The following is a 20358-nucleotide window of genomic DNA, read 5'->3' on the forward strand; positions in this document are numbered from 1 at the left end:
TTCAGGAAGCGAGTCTATGCTATATTTTACCATTAAAGTAATCCACACCTATTCTGCTTTGCAAACTCATTCTGTGTCTCTGTTCGTGGTGCCCTGAGGAAAATGATTAGTCTGTAAGGCTTTTGAAGTAATGATGAATTACAGAGCAATGTCTTTCCCCCGAACTTACATGCAATGGCTGGTCACTGAGCAAAGGGCCAAGCTGGTCACTGTGTGTGTGTGTGTGTGTGTGTGTGTGTGTGTGTGTGTGTGTGTGTGTGTGTGTGTGTGTGTGTGTGTGTGTGTGTGTGTGTGTGTGTGTGTGTGTGTGTGTGTGTGCGTGCGGGGGGGGGGGGGGAGAGAGAGAGATTCTGTGTGTTTCACTTCCTGTCGCACGTTCTCACTTACATCAACCACGCGTGGAAACCAGTCACCAGAGTTCATAGCCGAGCACAGTCGCAGAGAATGGCAGATCACAGCCAGATCCCTGGTCCGTAGCGTTCACATGTGTGTATATATACACACACACACACACACACAGGCACACGTCGACCTCCCTGGAGAAGATACTACTGCCATCGGTACGTACCACTCCTACCGTTCAACCCTCTTCACAGCGGCAGCATAGTGGTCTACCTCTACCACTCTACCTCTGATTGCAGCTTCTTCATACCTGTGGTTTGTTTTTTTTAAACCGTAGGGGACATCGCCATGACGACCTGGAACCCCACGGCCCCCGAGAGCCCCAGTGGCCCCGCCGGGGCCCGCTCCCCGGCGGGGCCGGCGGGGGGTGTGGTGTGGGAGACGGAGGGGCCGGTGTTGGTGCAGTTCCAGCTGGGTCTGTCCAGAGAGGTGGTGCGCGTTGCCGGGGGAAACGTCAGCTACCGCCACGCCAAGAGGCTGGCCATGGAGATCATCGACCGCAAGGTGAGCAGGACACCAACCCCCCCACCCCATATACCCACAATCCAGAGGGGTGCAGCCTCAGGGTTATGGGAAACACATTTAGGTTTGATGAGTTTGTTGTTTTGTAGACTGAAGCCTTAAGAAACCTGATTGTAATCTGGGGTTCTTATTGTGTATAGTGTTTGCATATTGTGTATTGTACTGGTTTTAATATGTCAATGTCAATGTCAATGTCAATTTTATTTATATAGCACATTTCATATGGCAAGCATAAACTCAATGTGCTTCACGATAAAAGCAAGATGCAATACATGTTGAGTACATATTAAAACAAACAAAAAGTTAGTGCATATTAATATTTGCCCTTACCTTGTGATTGCATTTTTGTATTCGGATGGTATTGTACCGCTGCTACGATATCTATCTATCTATCTATCTATCTATCTATCTATCTATCTATCTATCTATCTATCTATCTATCTATCTATCTATCTATCTATCTATCTATCTATCTATCTATCTATCTATCTATCTATCTATCTATCTATCTATCTATCTATCCCTGAATGGATGTGGGTGTCGGGACAGGGGCTTTCTGTTGTCCCCAGCGTCACCTACGTATGGATAATGATTCAATTTGTCAAAGAGCGTGCTTGTGTTGTTTGTTGTACGATTTGCTTCACGTACAACAGACGTATTATACCATGAAGTCATGTCTTCACCATGAAAAACCAAAACGCTCAAAGGACGTGACCGTGCCAGGCTTTTTTATTCTACTTTGGGGGGTCGCTAGGATCAGATGGATTTTGAAATCACCAAAATACATCTCATGTGGTCGGACACAATGTTGTGGTCATTGGCTCAAGCAGGAAGTGCCATGCCACGTCAGAATGTCTCACTAGGGTCACGAGGAGAGTTTCCTTTATCATTTTTCAGACTTTTGACAAACTTTTGACACCCCTACCTCCTTTTCCATTCCAGGAGTCTTTTAGATTGTCACTTTATTTACCAAAAGATGACATGTGATTAAAAATGATTTATTTAAGCAATCTTACACTCGATGGCGTTCTTGAATGTCATTATTGGTACGCGAAGCACAGCCGTAGGAACGAGGAGCTTGCGCTGAGTTCCGAAGTCCTGTGCTTCAAGTACCAGTAATGACATTCAAGAACGCCATCGAGTGTAAGATTGCAATTCAATAACACAACCCATCTTCATTATCAACAATATTGTAAAATATTTTCATATTGTGGGTTAATTTGCCCTCAAATTCAAGCTTTCTGCCCAAGTTCATCTCCATCAGAAAATAGTTCCTATAGTAACAATAGCCGACTCTTGGTCAGTTGAACGTTGTTATGGAAACTAGGCTCATGAAAGTAGTTTCGGCTAGTTAGTGTAGCGATACTTTCTGTAATTAGGCACAATCTTTTTGTCCGTTCTTTCACCAGGCATTTAAACACGCTCGAGAATGGGAATTGACCAATCGGAGTGCTTGCATAAACTTGCGTGTTATTGAATTTTCAATAAAACAAAAAAAATATGTCAGCATTAGGCCTGGGCAATATGGCTGAAAGACATATCCTGATATAACTTGATCATATTGATCAATATCGATAACTATTGATAATTTGAATTACCTAAAAAGACTAGGAATTACCATGCTGGATTTAAACACTTCTGTTTAACACTTAATATGATCTTCCACTGTTCTTCATTGATAAATACTCCAATGTCGATACAACAATGAAAAACACTCAAATATTGTAAATAAGTATGGAACCGTGTTTGTGTAACAAACACAGCTGCTAGATTCGGTGGTCCAGTCTCTCATCGATATATATATATTGAACATGTTTTATATTGATATTGATCAAAAGTCTATCATGATACGATAATTTATTGTTTTATTGCCCAGGCCTAGTCAGTATGTTGTAATGGGTAATTGCAACATTAATTCCTAGACGTGTGCAAAACCGCATATGGAGTGACACTTATTGTGATGTACATATGATCCCTTAGTCACAACATCTGAGATGGACTACATTTTTCTGCACACTGAATAATTATTGAATTGAGAGTGTCCTTTATTATTGAATGTTATAACCAAACATTTGGTTTTGACGTTTTCTTGAAAATGTTGCCTTATTTGTTTTAATTATCGTGGCACATCATCCACCTTTTAGACAGCATGAACTGCCCGGGCACACAAAAAGACAGGTACGGACGGGAAAAACAAGCACGCAATGGATGCTTTCTTATTCAGCCCTGCCTGCATGGAGCAGGCTGCTTCCTCCTGAGCAGCAGGATGTTACAGGGGGATCAGTTTGGCCTCATGAGCAGTATTCCCTTCACACGGGGAATCAAAATGACACAGCCTGAGTGTTCTGTTCCTTTTAGTTTTAGTTTTAATGATCTGATTCCGAATTGTGAATTGATGAGTAGTTCATCCTGGTGTGTGACACTTTTTTTTTTTGTTGTTGTTGCTATAAATCGTACAAATCGTGATGAGATGCGTTGACATTGATAACAGCGTGGGTCTAAAGCTTACGAGAATTGTCCGAATTATAGAAATATATATTTTTCGAGTTGAACGAGAGGTCTCGCGAACATGAATTCATTTTGCAAAAGTTGATAGTGGAGTTCCAGAGAGTCATGATAAGGGATTATGGTAAAGTTAATTACTGTAGGAAAGTATACACAGTTTTCGTGTTATTTACAATAATTATCCCTTTCACACCATATGACAAACTTAATGGCACTAACACACACAATTGTGAAAATCGATCCTATTTCAATTTAAAAAATTTAAAGAAGCAAATACATTCTGGGAATTCAACATGAAAACATTTTCTCAAGCTATTTTCAGCCTTAAACATCAACCACCCATGTGTGTATGTGTTCATTTGAAACTGTCCTATTTAAAGCGTCTTCTATCTAGAGAATACAGATACATCTAATTTAGGAACAGGTATTGGGAGTTTAGGGAATCTTGTTCAAGGTGTGTGTGTGTGTGTGTGTGTGTGTGTGTGTGTGTGCATACATGCCCGTACGCACATACGTGTGTACGTACGTACAAACGTACGTGTACGGGCATGTATGCATGTATGGCAAGAGACTTACTTTACTGTTTGAACAGTTTGATACTTGGTTTACGTGCTGTGATTCTGAATGCAGTGTGCTACTGCTTGACTAAATGATTGGACCCATGGAACTTAATCTGTGTAACAGCCCTTTATGTCACATTAACACGCTGCGGCACAGAGATGTCTGTCAACAAATAAGTGTAAAGTAAAGTTGAATATAACGTGTCAGTATGAATCAAATACATAAAGGCTTGGGTCAAACATGAAATTAATGATCAGCCCATCTACGCAACGGAGAGTCTGCAGAGTTCTATTTTAAGTTGAATTACAACATGGTTATATAATAATGTGTCTATGACAAATACATATTCCCATAGGGTCCCAGTTATACACACAGGCGCACGCACGCACGGACGCACACACGCACGCACGCATGCACGCACGCACTGTAAATGACATTGTGTGTTTGTGTCAGTACTGTACACTACATTACGGCCCAGACTTGATCTTGGTTTACAACGAAGTGTACGAAGTGGTGTGGTGCAGATTTGACGTGTAGAAATGCATCTTTTGGCGTGTGTGTGTGTGTGTGTGTGTGTGTGTTCCCCCTTCCTCCCAGTTCAGACGTGGTCTCTGAGTAGGACTGGTCTGCTGATCTTACTGGGCCTGCAGCTTTGTTCACATCCGTCTGCACACGCCTCACTTTCCAACCACACGCTAAGATGAACACACAGATGCACGCACACACACACACACACACACACACACACACACACACACACACACACACATAGAGACTGCGCTGTGCTTTCCTTTGATCTTTGGATTTCCAGGCAGCCGTGCAAGAGATGTTCATAAGCGTCTCATTGTAGGGGTGTATGTGTGTGTCTGAGTGTAGGTGTGTGGGTGTGTGTGTGTGTGTGTGTGGGGGGGGGGGGCTTGTCTGTGTGCATGGTAGATGGTGAACCCATGGCTTACTGCAGCAAAAACACACACACACACACACACACACACACACACACACACACACACACACACACACACACACACACACACACACACACACACACACACAGCCTTCAAATACTTCAACACCCTTGATAGAACAGAGTTCAGATTGCTGGATCTGGCTGACTGATCTTAGGTCTTATCTTAGAGCAGATCAGACCTGACCGGAGCTCCACCCCTCACCACCTCAACCCAGATCCTCTACGTTCAGCAGTCAACACACACACACACACACACACACACACACACACACACACACACACACACACACACACACACACACACACACACACACCGCTGTGACATTTAGATCTGAAGGAACCGTCACCATAACCTTTTTGAGAAGGTATACAATGAATGTCACCCCTGTGTTTACTGGCATTATGGAATAAAAGGTTATGTTAAAATGTAATTAAGTCATGACTATTTTTATGGAAAGAAAAATTGAAGTTGCAATGTCCAGCAAGACCTAGGTATGTGTATGTGTTTCTTCGGGTCTTAGAATGCATCCTACTATAAGCTTAGCTTACCTTAGTGTATCTTAGTTTATCTTATCTTAGACACTCATACTTTTATTCTTTGTCCCCCTATCTTATCTCTCTCTCTCTCTCTCTCTCTCTCTCTCTCTCTCTCTCTCTCTCTCTCTCTCTCTCTCTCTCTCTCTCTCTCTCTCTCTCTGAGACTGTGTAACCAACCACATCATTCTATCCTCAGTCTCTCTCTCTAGTTTGTAAATTACATAAATGGCCTCACATTTCTGCGATAACAAAGTGTGCGTGTGTGTGTGTGTGTGTGCGCGTGTGTGTCCCAGGCCCCCTACTGCAGCGTGGTGGGCCCGGGGGAGAGGATCCTGCTGTTCAGACACCAGCAGCAGCAGCAGCAGGCTCTGCAGCGGCTGGCCCAGAGCGACGAGCTGCAGAACGGAGACCTCATCGAGGTCATCATCGCAGGTCAGATAGGACCGCACCTCATCATTAACTGAACCATGGATCTCAGTCACTGGTTAACCGTCGCCTGAGCTAGAGGCTAGACCCAAGCGAGCTCTGACCAGTGTCTCATTCAGAGATCTCAGTCAACCTCACTAGGTTTCATTATTCTCTAACGGTCGGGGTAAGCGCCCTTACCTCCCTGAGACGCCTTCGTAGGATTACTATTTCCCGCACAATCCAGTATTGAGTTTCGTCCCTCTGGTAAAGATGAGGTCTATTTCTTATTTCTTGTTTATAGCTTGTTTTTTTGGGGGGTAGGTCTACTTTTTTTATAATGTAAAAATTTAAAATAATGAAATTACATTTTGGCATACAGAGTGACAGCATAGGGGACGTTGATAATATAATGACGTGAGTGTATCGTACAAAACTATAATTAACTACACTGTTTTGCGTAACATTTTTAAAGGGGGTCCATTCCAGATCTGTGTGGGCGGCCGGGCGGCCGTGTTCCAACCGTCCTTCTGCTCTCTGTGTTTCCCCATCAGAGTCGGCCAGCGTGACGGAGATGAAGATCCGCCCGCACTCGCTGGCGGTGCACTCGTACCGCTCCCCCACCTTCTGCCACCACTGCGGGGAGATGCTGTGGGGGCTGGTGCGCCAGGGCCTGAGATGTGAAGGTAGGGTGGAGAGGGAGGGACGTCATGAGGGGTGGGTGATGATGATGATGATTAGGGTGGGGATGGTGGTGGTTGTGAGGATGATGGTGTGGGTGGTACTGATGTTGATGATGATGATGATGGTGGTGAGGATAACGATGATGATGGTGGTGAGCTTGGTGGTGGTGGTGGTGGTGATGATGATGATGATGGTAGTGGTGGTGGTGGTGGTGATGATGGTGGTTGTGGTTGTGGTGGTGGTAGTGGTGGTTGTGATTATTCTCACTTCTGCATCTAACCGTTCCTTCTCTCCTCTCTCTCTTCCTCTCTCCTCTCTCCTCTCTCTCGCAGGCTGTGGGCTGGACTTCCACAAGCGCTGTGCCTTCATGCTGCCCAACGACTGCAGCCACACCAAGCGTCACATCGCAGCCAGCCTGTCCCTGTTCCCGCCCCGGAGACCCAGAGCGCCCTCCCTCTCCTCGCAGACAGGGGGCAGTCTGGAGGAGGTAGGAACCACAAACCTACATATAATAATATGTTGATTTGAATACGTTTCTTTTATATAGCGCCTTTCTCACACTCAAGGTCGCTTTACCGATTCATGGGGCGGCATAGAAAGCACAGGTGTCGCTCATAACACTAATTGCTCTTTGACTGTACCTGGTACAGTCTCTTTGACTGGTACCTGGTGCTATATGAGGGAGGAGACCCATAATTAGTGTGATGAGCGACACCTGAGAGGGGTCAGTGCTAGCATGGTTCATGTATTCAAAAAGGAATAAATTATCAATCTTCACGAAATGTTGACATTTTCTCAGGGCAAAACAATATTTCTCCTTACAGTTGTGAAAACCAACCGACAACTCTCAACCCCCCCCCCCCCCCCCCCTTCCCATCCAGATCAGCCTATCCAAGCCCAACTCGCGGCCGGCCTCGTGGGCGGAGCCCCCGGTGTGGCTGGGGGTGGGCTACGGCGACGTGGTGAAGACCCAGGTCCCTCACACCTTCCACATCCACAGCTACACCAAGCCCACCGTCTGCCAGTACTGCCACCGGCTGCTCAAGGGTCTCTTCCGACAGGGGCTGCAGTGCACCGGTGAGACAGCAGGGGGCAGCGTTTCACCACGACACTTTGTGTCCGTTGGGCCGGGGATTAAATATTTGTTTTGAGATTATGTTGTAGTTATCGTACAAAAGAAACACCCAAAAAGTGTTTATGGATAAAGAAAATTACTTCTAAAACGATTTTCTTGAATATTTTTTCACTTAAATCAAAGGACTGATTCAATAGCAGTCAGAAAAGGTATTAATATTGTTTCCCCCCCCGTCCCCAGACTGCAGGTTTAACTGCCACAGACGCTGTGAGCTGCTGGTCCCTCGAGACTGTCCAGGGGAGAGGAGAAGCAGCTGTGGACAAGGTGACCGTGCAGGGCAGTAGAGTGCAGTACAGGACCGTACAATACAGTTTAGTGCATTGCAGTGCATTGCAGTGCAGTGCAATGCATTGCAATACAATTCAATGCATTATAATGCAAACCGATACGATGCAATATAGCCGACGATAGAAAACAATACACTACTATATAATATAGTACCATAAATGATATTATACAATATATTATACAATACAATGCAACACAAGACAATACAATTGCTTTACTGAAAGAGTTCTTCTCACTTATCATGCATCAGTTTAAAGTTCAGGTAGATGGTGTGTATCGCTAAGGTCTAATGATGGACAAATCACTTCCTGTTTATAGCCAATCACAGCGGCAAAGAGGAGAGTGAGGACAACGAGTCAGACCTCGTTAGTATGACGTCGGTGGACAGCTGTGATGAGGAGATGCATGCTGATGACGACCCATTGGTGGACAGCCAGGAAGCTTTGCTCCAGCAACCACCAATCAGGTGGCGGTACAACTTTTGCCACTTTTGCAACTTTTGCCTGGGTCTCAATTTGGGATTCAAAGCTAAGTTCAATTGATTGTTTATCGATTATTATTGTTTCCTTTTATCTCTTAAGATTTCCTTTTTAAAATTGAGTTTGCCTTAGAGTTTTTAAGTCTGCGGAAGATTTTGGAATTAAGTGTAAGGATGGGTATCGCTAGAGTGTATTGTGAGTAAAAAATAATTATCTTATTATGCCCATAGCTTTCATTATTTGGAATAATCATCTTCACCACAAAGTCTACACCTGTCAGTCAACGTCATGAGAGATTTGAAGACTAGAGTTCTATAGTGATAGCTCTATATTCTCTCATATAACAAGGTCTCGTTTATTTTATGTTGTCAATAGTATTCACAAAATCAAAGAATGCCAGCAGAACATAGTGGGCTGATGTTTCTTTGAAAGGCGCTTTCTTCAGTGTTTATCAATGTAGCTTTAATATCATCTTCATTCAAATTGACATCAAGTATCGTACCAAGTACATTTCCCACAATGCAACAGACAGTGAGATAGTTTAAGGCTGACAAAAAATTTGCGAGGCCTATTTGGGGGGGGGGGGGGGGGGGGGATTAGCCTTAGGGTTGTCAGATCAAATGGTGGCATGGGGGTGGGGGGGTATGTGACGGGTTGTAATGTGGTGGTTTGTGGCGGTTGTAGTCCGTGTTTTGGCAGCTTCATCCCCCTGATGAGGGTGGTGCAGTCGGTGCACCACGCCAAGAGGAGGGCCAGCTGCGTGCTGAGGGAGGGCTGGCTGCTGCACCACACGCACATCGACACGCTGGTGAGGACGCGCACACGCAAACGCACACACCAACACATGCATACACAGACACACAGAAACATGCACCTGCATATTACACACACACACACACACACACACACATGCGCGCATACAGACGCAGACACACACAAACGCACATGCATACATACACATACAAACACACACACACTAAATAGTATATTTTCTCTGAATGTGTCCCAGAGAAAACGTCACTACTGGGTGTTGGACTGGAAGAGCATCACTCTGTACCAGAACGAAGGCAGCAGCAAGTTCTACAAGGTACTGTGTGGACCAGCGCTCTTCTCCTGTGTCAGTAACACGCTCACTCACTCACAAGTCGGTCTCTAGCTCTTCAGTGACACCTAGTGGCCAGATTGAGTTTATGCACCCATTGTTCCTACGTTCCACGAACAAAAAAAACATTGTAGAGGGGAAGCCTGAAGGTTTGCGTGTCTGAAACATATAGAAATCTATCATAATGCACCTAAAATAGGACTTCGGTCCAATTTCACACAAGAGATTAATTATAACATTAAACTATATTTTAATATGATTAATAATTGAATTCAATTTAATTGGGCGTAAATGCTTTTTGGGGCAACTGCTAAAAATAAAATAAAAATCCCTTCATTCATCATCCTCTTCCACTCCTTACCTCCTCCTCCTCCTGCTCCTCCTCCTGCTCCTCCTCCTCCTCCTCCTCCTCCTGCTCCTGCTCCTCCTCCTCCCTCCCTCCCCAGGAGATCCCTCTGTCGGAGGTGCTGCAGGTCAGGGGCCCCACGGATCTCTCGGTGGCCGTGTTGCCGGGCAGCCGGCCCCACTCGTTGGAGGTGGTGACGGGCGCGGCGGTGTACTGTGTCCAGGTGCACAAGGACGCCCAGGCCTGGGAGAGGGACCTGCGGCGGGCCCTGATGCCCATGCTGTGCAGCGGCGACGGGGCCGGGGTGGTCCGGGCCAACCAGGGGGGGGGAGGAGGAGGTGGTGGTGGAAAGACCCCGGGAATGGGGGGCCACGGTATGGACCCAGATCAGTGCACTGGATCAGTTGTGTCGACAGTGACTAGTTGGGTTACGTTTTACGAGTCGTGACACGAGGTGTGATCTGGATTTGAATCTGCTCGGAAAGTGCGCGGATTTTGAGAGAGGATTATTATTTTTATTAATTTTATGCATTTTTACCAGATTTTATGGTCGTGAGTCAATCTATCTTTGCATGCTGACTTTACAATATGATAACTGATGTTTTTTTTCTACAGGCCTGCACAGAGAAGCGAGTGCAGTAAGTAGTTCTGTATAATGTATGTCTGTCTGTATATGTTGTGTTTATTTGTTATTGTCATTTTGCACTATTATGTTATATGTTATAGCACACATAACCTAACACATTAATACCACATTTGGAGAATGGAGAAACGCAATTTCGGTCCTCTATGTAACTTGTTGTCGGTCTGACAATAATGTTGACTTGACTTGACTCGACTACTGCTACATGTTGACACTCAAATGACCCTCCTCCACATTGTTATGATCAGCACCATGTTGTGACTGCTGTGTATTCCTGCAGGACATCAGCCTGGTGTACCAGATCATAACAGACGAGATGCTGGGCTCGGGCCAGTTCGGCGTCGTGTTCGCAGGTAATGCGGGCCTCTCACTGACCCTCCTCACAGAGGGGGTCACCGTGAGGACCAACACAGCTGTGGCTCATAACACTGACTATGAGTCAGCTACATGATTCTTTTAGTTCGGAGATCGTTTCAGACTGAAAAAAACGAAATCGGGATCAAAACAAGTTCACTAGCACAGCCCTAGTATATCGGCCCAGTCCGCTCAGATTCTAACGTGAACACTAATGCCCCGAAGCTCCCCCCGCTTCTGACGACTGGCCCTCCGTACTGCTGCTCTGTACTGTTTAATTCTACTTCCTGTCGCCGTGGCGTCCCCTCCCAGGTACCCACAGGACATCGGGCCGCTCGGTGGCCATCAAGGTGATCGACAAGAGACGCTTCCCCACCCACCAGGAGGGCCAGCTGAAGAACGAGGTCACCATCCTACAGGTACCGCAAAGAGTTATGACTGTGCACAGGAAGTGAGAGCACAAGCGCCTCTCTGTGATGCATTGTGGGATTTTGTGCTAGTTCATATACGTGCGTGTGTGTGTGTGTGTGTGTGTGTGTGTGTGTGTGTGTGTGTGTGTGTGTGTGTGTGTGTGTGTGTGTGTACGTGTGAGACAGTCATGGATGAGAGTCATTGATGAGAGGGTTGGCAACTGAAACTTTATTTGTGTGTGTTTTTGCAAGTGTTCAACTCATATATAGGTGTGTGTGTGTGTGCGTGTGTGTGTGTGTGTGTGTGTCCTCCGGCCCAGAACCTGTCCCACCCCGGGGTGGTGCTGATGGAGGCCATGTTTGAGACGGTGGAGCACATCTTCGTGGTGATGGAGAAGCTCCATGGGGACATGCTGGAGATGATCCTGTCCAGTGAGAAGGGGCGGCTCCCAGAGCGCAACACCCGCTTCCTGGTCGTCCAGGTCAGTCCCCCCTCTGGAAATTTCAGAGGATCAAAAAGTTTCATGTTGTACCTTCACGTCCATGTTAATACCGGTATAACAGTTGGCAGCAGTCACTTATAGCTGCTCGAACTTATGGCTGACCCAGTCTTTACCCTGTGTGTGTGTGTGTGTGTGTGTGTGTGTGTGTGTGTGTGTGTGTGTGTGTGTGTGTGTGTGTGTGTGTGTGTGTGTGTGTGTGTGTGTGTGTGTGTGTGTGTGTGTGTGTAGGTCCTGGAGGCGCTACGGTACCTGCATCTGAAGCACATCGCCCACTGCGACCTGAAGCCGGAGAACGTCCTGCTGGCCTCCACAGACCCATTCCCCCAGGTGGACACACACACGTCAACACATTCACTGACTGTTGTCACTAATGGGGCTCATGTTTACTCTGTTGTTCATGTTAACTAAGGCAGTGGGCTTCTGGTTAACCCAGGTGTTCATTTATACATTATTTACTAGTTCAAAGTAAACCTCACGATAAGCAGACATTAATTAACCATTCATGAACATAGGTTAATGCAGTAATAAGGGATAATAGATATTCCTTATATTAGGTTAGGGTTAGCACTGTGCACGATTGGTTAGTATCACTACCCCTCTCCATCAGATCACTAACACCCCGACCACCGGCCAATCCCAGCATTATGGTTTAACCCTCTCCCCCTCTCCCCCCCCTCCCCACCACCCTCCCCCCCCAACCAGGTGAAGCTGTGCGACTTCGGCTTCGCCCGCATCATCGGCGAGAAGTCGTTCCGCCGCTCCGTGGTGGGCACGCCGGCCTACCTGGCGCCGGAGGTGCTGCGCAGCGGCGGCTACAACCGCTCGCTGGACATGTGGTCGGCGGGCGTGGTGGCCTACGTCAGCCTCAGCGGCACCTTCCCCTTCAACGAGGACGAGGACATCGGCCAGCAGATCACCAATGCCTCCTTCATGTACCCCCGGCAGCCCTGGGCCGCCATCTCCCTGGAAGGTAGCGGCCGCGGCTAGGGTACACACGGGCCGCGGCAGTAACCATGGCGGCCGCGGCTAGGGTACACACAGGCCGCGACAGTAACCATGGCGGCCGCGGCTAGGGTACACACGGGCCGCGACAGTAACCGCGGCGGCCGCAGCTAGGGTACACGGGCCGCGACATTAGCTATGATGACCGTAGCTAGGATACATGGACCACAACAGTAACCAGGGAAACCATAGCTAGGATGCATGGACCACAACAGTAACCATGGCGACCGTACCTAGGATACATGGACCACGACAGTAACCAGGGCGACCATAGCTACATGAAAGGAGCAACGACAATTACAGTCAGGGTAGATGCGTAAGCTACCAAGGTTACCATGCAGAAAGAAAGCATTGACAACAGCTACGATAACTACCGATATCGTCGTCAGCTACGATTACCACCCTATCAATGATAGCTACGATATTGACCATGTCTAATGCTGACCATCGGAGTGAGGTTTACATATTTGGTGTGTGTGTGTGTGTCGGTGTGTGTGTGTGTGTGTCTGCGTGTGCATAAAGACGTAAACAACACCTAAGCCTGTCCTCCCTTCTTTCCTCCTGCCCCTCCCTCCCTGGACCCCCAGCGGTGAGTCTGATCAGCAACCTGCTGCAGGTGTCTGTGAAGAGGAGGTACAGTGTGGGCAAGGCCCTGGGACACCCCTGGCTGCAGGTGAGACACACACACACACACACACACACACACACATACACAAACACATACACACATACACAAACACATACACATACATACACACACACACACACACACACACACACACACAAACACACACACACACACACACACACACACACACACACACACACACACACACACAAACTCTAGGCCTCAATCTTTCTCGTCTATTTGACCACGAGATGGGGATGTTGACATTAAAGGCCGTTTCAAAATCAAGCCTATAGTGGAATAGATAGACATGCTAGATCAGCCTACCAGGACCCTAACCCTACTGGACTGTACCAGCCTGTAGGGTTATCCATCTGGACTAGAACCACGAGAAGGTCTAAACACTTCGCAAGAATAAAGACAGTGTGAAGCTTTACAGCGCTTTGCTGTTATACAAATGTAGTAATAATAATATATACAAGAAATCCCATAATCCATCCCATATTGTGTCACCCGTGACCAAGGACTTCCAGCTGTGGTGCGACCTGCGGGCGTTTGAGCAGCGGATGGGCAGCAGGTACCTGACCCACGAGGGCGACGAGGTGCACTGGCGGCGCTACGCCCAGGAGAGGGCGCTGGTGCTCCCCCCGCAGCTGAGCTGCGAAGCGGGCAGCAGCCGCCCCGTCTGACCTGGCGTTATTCGGGGTTATTAAAGTTATTAAAAGGGAACTGTTGTGTTGGTCATTTTTGTTCGAATACAAGCTTGCGTTTCAGATTGTCTTTTTATTTTGGAGTATATTCATACTCATTTAAAAATGTTCTGATAAAAATTATCAGAACACCCCCCCCTCAGCCCCTATGATGGAGGGGTTCTTCAGATACGTTGGGGGCCCGGTTGGGGGTGCCCCCTTCTTGGTGGCCGTGTGAGCGGGGACTCGAACCTGAGTCTACAGAGTGTTAGCCAACACTCTTACCGCTGCACCACCAAGACGCCGACTAGGTAGTTCCCGGAAGTTTCTACTTGACTTTGCAATTCAGCAGACTTAGAAATAATAGGATTTATTTCCTACAATGCCATGGACATTCCCAGGACTTGAACCCCACTCTCCGGGTTGCAAACCACCAGCTCTACCTGCTGCACCAGATTGACCACAATTAAAACATTTCAGAAATTATATATGACATTGATTTATTAAATACATGCCATAATTGCAGGTTTCAAAGAACATCTGCTGGTCTTGCTCCGAGGTCACCTGAGTGTTATCCAACAGCGCTCCCTCTCACCATACCACTTAGAATGGAGCAATGGTGGCTGTTCGGAGGTTACACATGACATGAGCGTTGCAGTTAAATCCTGTGCCCATCAGACTCCATCACACCACTCCTATTCAGTCCAGGAAGAGAACACAGTCAATCTCTTGTTTATGACAAACAGTTTTACAGATGGAGAAGTATTATAGAGCCAGTCCACAATGCAAATTGATCCATCCTCACCTTATACTGGCCTGGGCAGTATTACCCCTTAAATTTTTTTCATGACCGATAAAAACAACAGTGTTACCCCTTATGTTTTTTTCTAACGGCCGATAAAAAAGGACAGTGTTACCCCTTATGTTTTTTTTCATGACGGCCGATAAAAAAGGACAGTGTTACCCCTTATGTTTTTTTTCATGACGGCCGATAAAAAAGGACAGTGTTACCCCTTGTTTTTTTTCATGACCGATAAAAAAAAACAACAGTGTTACCCCTTATGTTTTTTTCTAACGGCCGATAAAAAAGGACAGTGTTACCCCTTATGTTTTTTTCATGACAGCCGATAAAAAACAACAGTGTTACCCCTTATGTTTTTTTCATGACGGCCGATAAAAAAGGACAGTGTTACCCCTTAAGTTTTTCTTCATGACGGCCGATAAAAAAAGGAAAGTGTTACCAGAGACACTATAGAAGGAGGAGACACATCACTGAAAAAATCACCCATTGAAATGCATGGGGAAACTTCGTAACGCCAAGATGGCAGTTGTTTGCACATGTCCCGCCTCTTCTGGTGCCGTTGCTCCAATCATTTTGCAGGTCATACGCGGTCACGCTTTTTGCGACACTTATTATTTTCAATCAGGAGGGAAGAACCAGCAGCTGGAGCGGCACAAGCAGAATCGACTGGAAAACTTCGACTACCTGTTATCTTGTTGGCTCGGCAGCAAAAGCTAATTTTTAAAGCTAACTTGCTGTCAGTGCATTGCCGGTGTTGTTATGCCGTAAATGAAAACTGTGTCGTGAAGCATTGCGCATGCGCAGTCCAAGATTACCTGTAAGAAAAAGGGCTTTTAAAACGTTAATTTAATACAAAACCACCAAACCCTTTCAGCGATTTTAGTCTGTTTTTCATCGTGATTTCAAACATGTGTTTTTTATGCCCCTTAGATCTCGGAAAATGGAGATACAGCTCTCTCCCTATTCATTAGATAGGGCCCTGGGGCCTCATGTACAAAGCTTGCTTACGCACAAAAAAGCTGCGTAAGCAACTTCTCACGCAAACGTTCGGATGTACAAAGACTGACTTGACGTGAGAAAGTGCGGTTCTCCACGCAAACTAAATGCCTGGCTTACGCACATTTCTGCTGCATTTTGTCAGTTGGCGGCACATAGAGGCAATGCAGCGCAACAACATTAGGCCTACTCGATCACGAGTCATGAAGTAATATTGCAATATGAGGCGAGTTCAAAGTGGATTTGAACGTCGGAATGCGTTTCAAATGCGCTTCAATCATGCGTTATTGTTGTCGAGACGCATAATGTGACACTGTTGTTAGGCTAAACTTAAACAGACCCATAAAACTAAATTGTCAATATTGGAATTAAAAGGAAGCCCCAGCAATATTATTTTCAGTGATGGCTTGATTATTAAACGTTACATATTTTCCGGACCACGCATGACATATGATCTCTCTTCACACATTTGTTGTGAAATTCTTGACTGCAATATTATTATGTGATGTTGAGTGGAATAAGCACAAGCCATTGTTACTTAAAATCAATCCATCAATGAACCAGTCGGCCAATTTCGAATTATGTACATATTATTGACACAACCTATCGTCAGCATCCAAATAAATGAGAATATAAAAGCATGCGCAAAATGTGCCAATAATCGATAGGTTGACAATGGCAGTGTTGGCCTTGTTAGAAGATGGTCGCATTCAAAATTAACGGGTGTTCCGCGACTATTATGATTTTTTTGTCAAAAAGGAGCCGATCCCGAATCACAGCTGCCACCCTTTGCTCAAATGGGCGAGCTCCCAGACTCCGCCCCGCTGCGCTCTGACCCACGCTTCTCCGGTGGGCAGACAACTTTCTTTTTACGTCCACCTTGATGTCCGACCACTTTTTTTTTATGTCAGCCACAGTTCGGCTTTCCGCCCCAACCTCATTGACCGACTTGGCAACGTTTTCCCAGTTTTTTTGCTTTTGGTGCTGATTCCGGAGGAAAGAGAGCCAAACAAGATCTTATTTCTGGCCTCTACCTCCGAAATCAGCACCTCCACCTCGCATTCACTAAAGCTATTTTTTCTTCCTTTCTCCATGTCCTCCTTTCTCCTAACGAGCGCACTACTGCAGGCCTATTTATACAAATTAGCATATTAAATGAGGGAGGAGACTGGGTGGAGAGACGGGCTCGTGCATGTGCGCTCAATTTCACGTTAATTGGGATGCACAAAGAGAATCTGCGTGAAATCGTGCTTACGCAAGGATTGATACATCCGGATTTATTTGTGCGCAGCAGCTTTCCAGATTTTGGCGTCCGCAAAGTTTTAGTCAGAAATCCACGCAAGTCTTTGTACATGAGGCCCCTGGTCTTGTTAAGACCAAATAGCTGCCCGAAAGGCGTGGCCAAGATGGCCGTGAGTGAGAGGACTTGCCTAGAAGGACTTTGGTGTTACCCCTTATGTTTTTTTCATGACGACCGATAAAAAAGGACAGTGTTACCCCTTATGTTTTTATGACGGCTGATGAAAAACGACAGTGTTACCCCTTATGTTTTTTTTCATGACGGCCGATAAAAAACGACAGTGTTACCCCTTATGTTTTTTTTCATGACGGCCGATAAAAAAAGGACAGTGTTACCCCTTATGTTTTTTTTCATGACCGGTAAAAAAAACAACAACAGTGTTACCCCTTATGTTTTTTTTCATGACGGCCGATAAAAAACGACAGTGTTACCCCTTATGTTTTTTTTCATGACGGCCGATAAAAAAGGACAGTGTCACCCCTTGTTTTTTTTCATGACAGCCGATAAAAAACGACAGTGTTACCCCTTATGTTTTTATGACGGCCGATAAAAAACGACAGTGTTACCCCTTATGTTTTTTTCATGACGACCGATAAAAAAGGACAGTGTTACCCCTTATGTTTTTATGACGGCTGATAAAAAACAACAGTGTTACCCCTTATGTTTTTTTTCCATGACAGCCGATAAAAAACGACAGTGTTACCCCTTATGTTTTTTTCATGACGGCCGATAAAAAACGACAGTGGTCCCCTTAAGTTTTTCTTCATGACGGCCGATAAAAAAAGGACAGTGTTACCCCTTATGTTTTTTTCATGATGACCGATAAAAAAGGACAGTGTTACCCCTTATGTTTTTATGACGGCCGATAAAAAACGACAGTGTTACCCCTTATGTTTTTTTCATGACGACCGATAAAAAAGGACAGTGTTACCCCTTATGTTTTTATGACGGCCGATAAAAAACGACAGTGTTACCCCTTGTTTTTTTCATGACGACCGATAAAAAAGGACAACATAAAAAAAAAACTTAAGGGGTAACTTAAAACTGCACATCAAATGGACAACTACAGACATGACAAACCTGGCCATTTTTTGTTTTTACTCAAAACCAATTTTTATTCTTTACATTTTGTTTTAAATGTACAATCAAACCATGAAGTAAATCATACATTAATTCCTCATCACAATAATGAACAACTCTAAATAACACGAGCCATAAATAAACAGAAGGGTGACACAACGAGGTCAGTATGAAATAGGGTTAGGCGACACACCGCGGGCCAGAGAACACCGACGTTTTCTCCGCTCACTTAAAACACAAAAATGCAATAAAAAAAAAAACAGGACGAATGACCACTACTTTCCTTGTTTTTCCTACTACTCGCACTCTTGTACCCTCAAAGCTTATTCGCCCTTTCATTGTCACATAGTTGACCGGTTATATAGGCTTCATCTTCCATGTCTTAAAAAGGTGCGTTCACACCAAATGTGAAGCAAATATTCAGCATCAAGCCAAATTTGCGGGGGGGGGGGTTCAAATATTTAAAGTTGAAAATTTGCATCGACCACGCAAAATTCGCGTGACCCAGATTGTTCGCGCCTGGTTCACTCAAACCCATCCATGCCGCCGGAAAAATGTGCATCCATTCGCGTTTCTGCGTGGACTTTGTATGTATTTGCGCCGCTCCTTCGCTTTTGGTGTGAACGCACGGTAAGACGTTCAACCGTTACCCTCCGCAGAACATAAAATCCTTCATTTCATTAGTCGAAAGTTAGTTTATACGTACATCTTTTTTATATACTGATGCTGGGATGCATCCGGGGTAGGCCTGAAAATGGCTGTACGTGACGCTACAAAGGAAACGAGTGTGACCATTTCCTGTAAACACGAGTGGGCCTAGAAAGTGGTCTTATGTTAAATTCCCACGGTGTGCAAATTTGGTTGCAGTCAGGGTACAAATATTGAACAGTTGTTTGATTAATGACAAACACTGGCTGCCCTAATTTTGCATTTCCATGACATCAAATAAAAGCATAAATTCATACACATCGGACAGGGGTGACAAAGAAGACATTTTCTTTGATTCTTGATTCAGGCCGACCATCGCATACATGAACACCAACAAGACCAACAGACTAGCGCTAATTCATCCTGTTGGGTTAATGCGCCGACTCACAATGGACAAAGACAGGGATTTAGATGACTAAGGAGAGAATGGTTTTTCCTCTTAATTAATTAAAATGAGAAGTGACGTAGCTCGCTCTGACCTCGTGTTAAAAGTGTGAACAGAGTGTGTGTACAAATATACGCATGCACGTCTGCGGGATGACACTGCGGCAGTGATGGAGGTGGGGGGAGGGAGGGGGGGGGGGGGGGTCTCGAGGAAGATGGCTGCTCGTGTTTCTCCAGCCAAGCAGATGTGGGGAGAGACTACGTGTTTAACAAACAACAGTTCTCACAGACGACATCACAAGACCCAGATCCCGGGGGAGGAAGGGAAATACAAAAAAAAAAAGAAAAGAACAGGCAGTCACTTTGCAGCATCACCACCCTCAGTATCATCATCAACTTCATCATCATCATCATCAGGACCGACTCCATCGGATCTCCAGTGCAGCAGGTATTCCAGTCTCTGCGCAGTTCGTTTCTGTTTTCAAGCCATAAAACATTAGTCGATTATAGCAGGATCAATACTTAAAAGTAGAAGCCACGGTACTCATTTTGAGAAGCAGAAGGGATTTTTTTTTTGCTGTTCTCCTGGTCAAAGAAAATCACGGATGTAGCTCAACCCCCTTTGTGTGTCCATGAGACTCCTTCATTTAGAGAGGTCACTAAACGCCCAGGCTCATCTTCCACACACACACACCTCATCTTGGCTCAGAAAGTAGGCAATCTTGAAATCCAGTTCTCACACACACACACACACACACACACACACACACACACACACACACACACACACACACACACACACACACACACACACACACACACACACACACACACACACACACACACACACACACACACACACACACACACACACACCTTGCAGGAGATGGACAGGCTTTGCGTGTGTCCCAAACACATTTGACTAC

General features: G+C 45.7%; 1 protein-coding gene across 1 annotated transcript; it reads left to right on the plus strand.

The window, feature by feature from the left end:
• The first annotated feature begins 413 nt into the window (after window positions 1–413).
• prkd4 (protein kinase D4) lies at window positions 414–14185 on the plus strand. Its single transcript, XM_084487252.1, has 19 exons — window positions 414–560; window positions 680–906; window positions 5788–5926; window positions 6454–6585; window positions 6916–7070; window positions 7465–7660; window positions 7899–7982; window positions 8325–8472; window positions 9170–9293; window positions 9495–9572; window positions 10034–10307; window positions 10549–10571; window positions 10857–10929; window positions 11243–11349; window positions 11661–11822; window positions 12072–12170; window positions 12546–12813; window positions 13433–13518; window positions 13998–14185. Exons 1-19 carry the CDS (start codon window positions 485–487, stop codon window positions 14160–14162), a joined length of 2616 nt encoding a protein of 871 aa, XP_084343378.1. The 5' UTR covers window positions 414–484; the 3' UTR covers window positions 14163–14185.
• Window positions 14186–20358: the final 6173 nt, after the last annotated feature.

This window comes from Micromesistius poutassou, assembly GCF_964030765.1.
Source record: "Micromesistius poutassou genome assembly, chromosome: 23".
Lineage (NCBI taxonomy): Eukaryota > Metazoa > Chordata > Actinopteri > Gadiformes > Gadidae > Micromesistius > Micromesistius poutassou.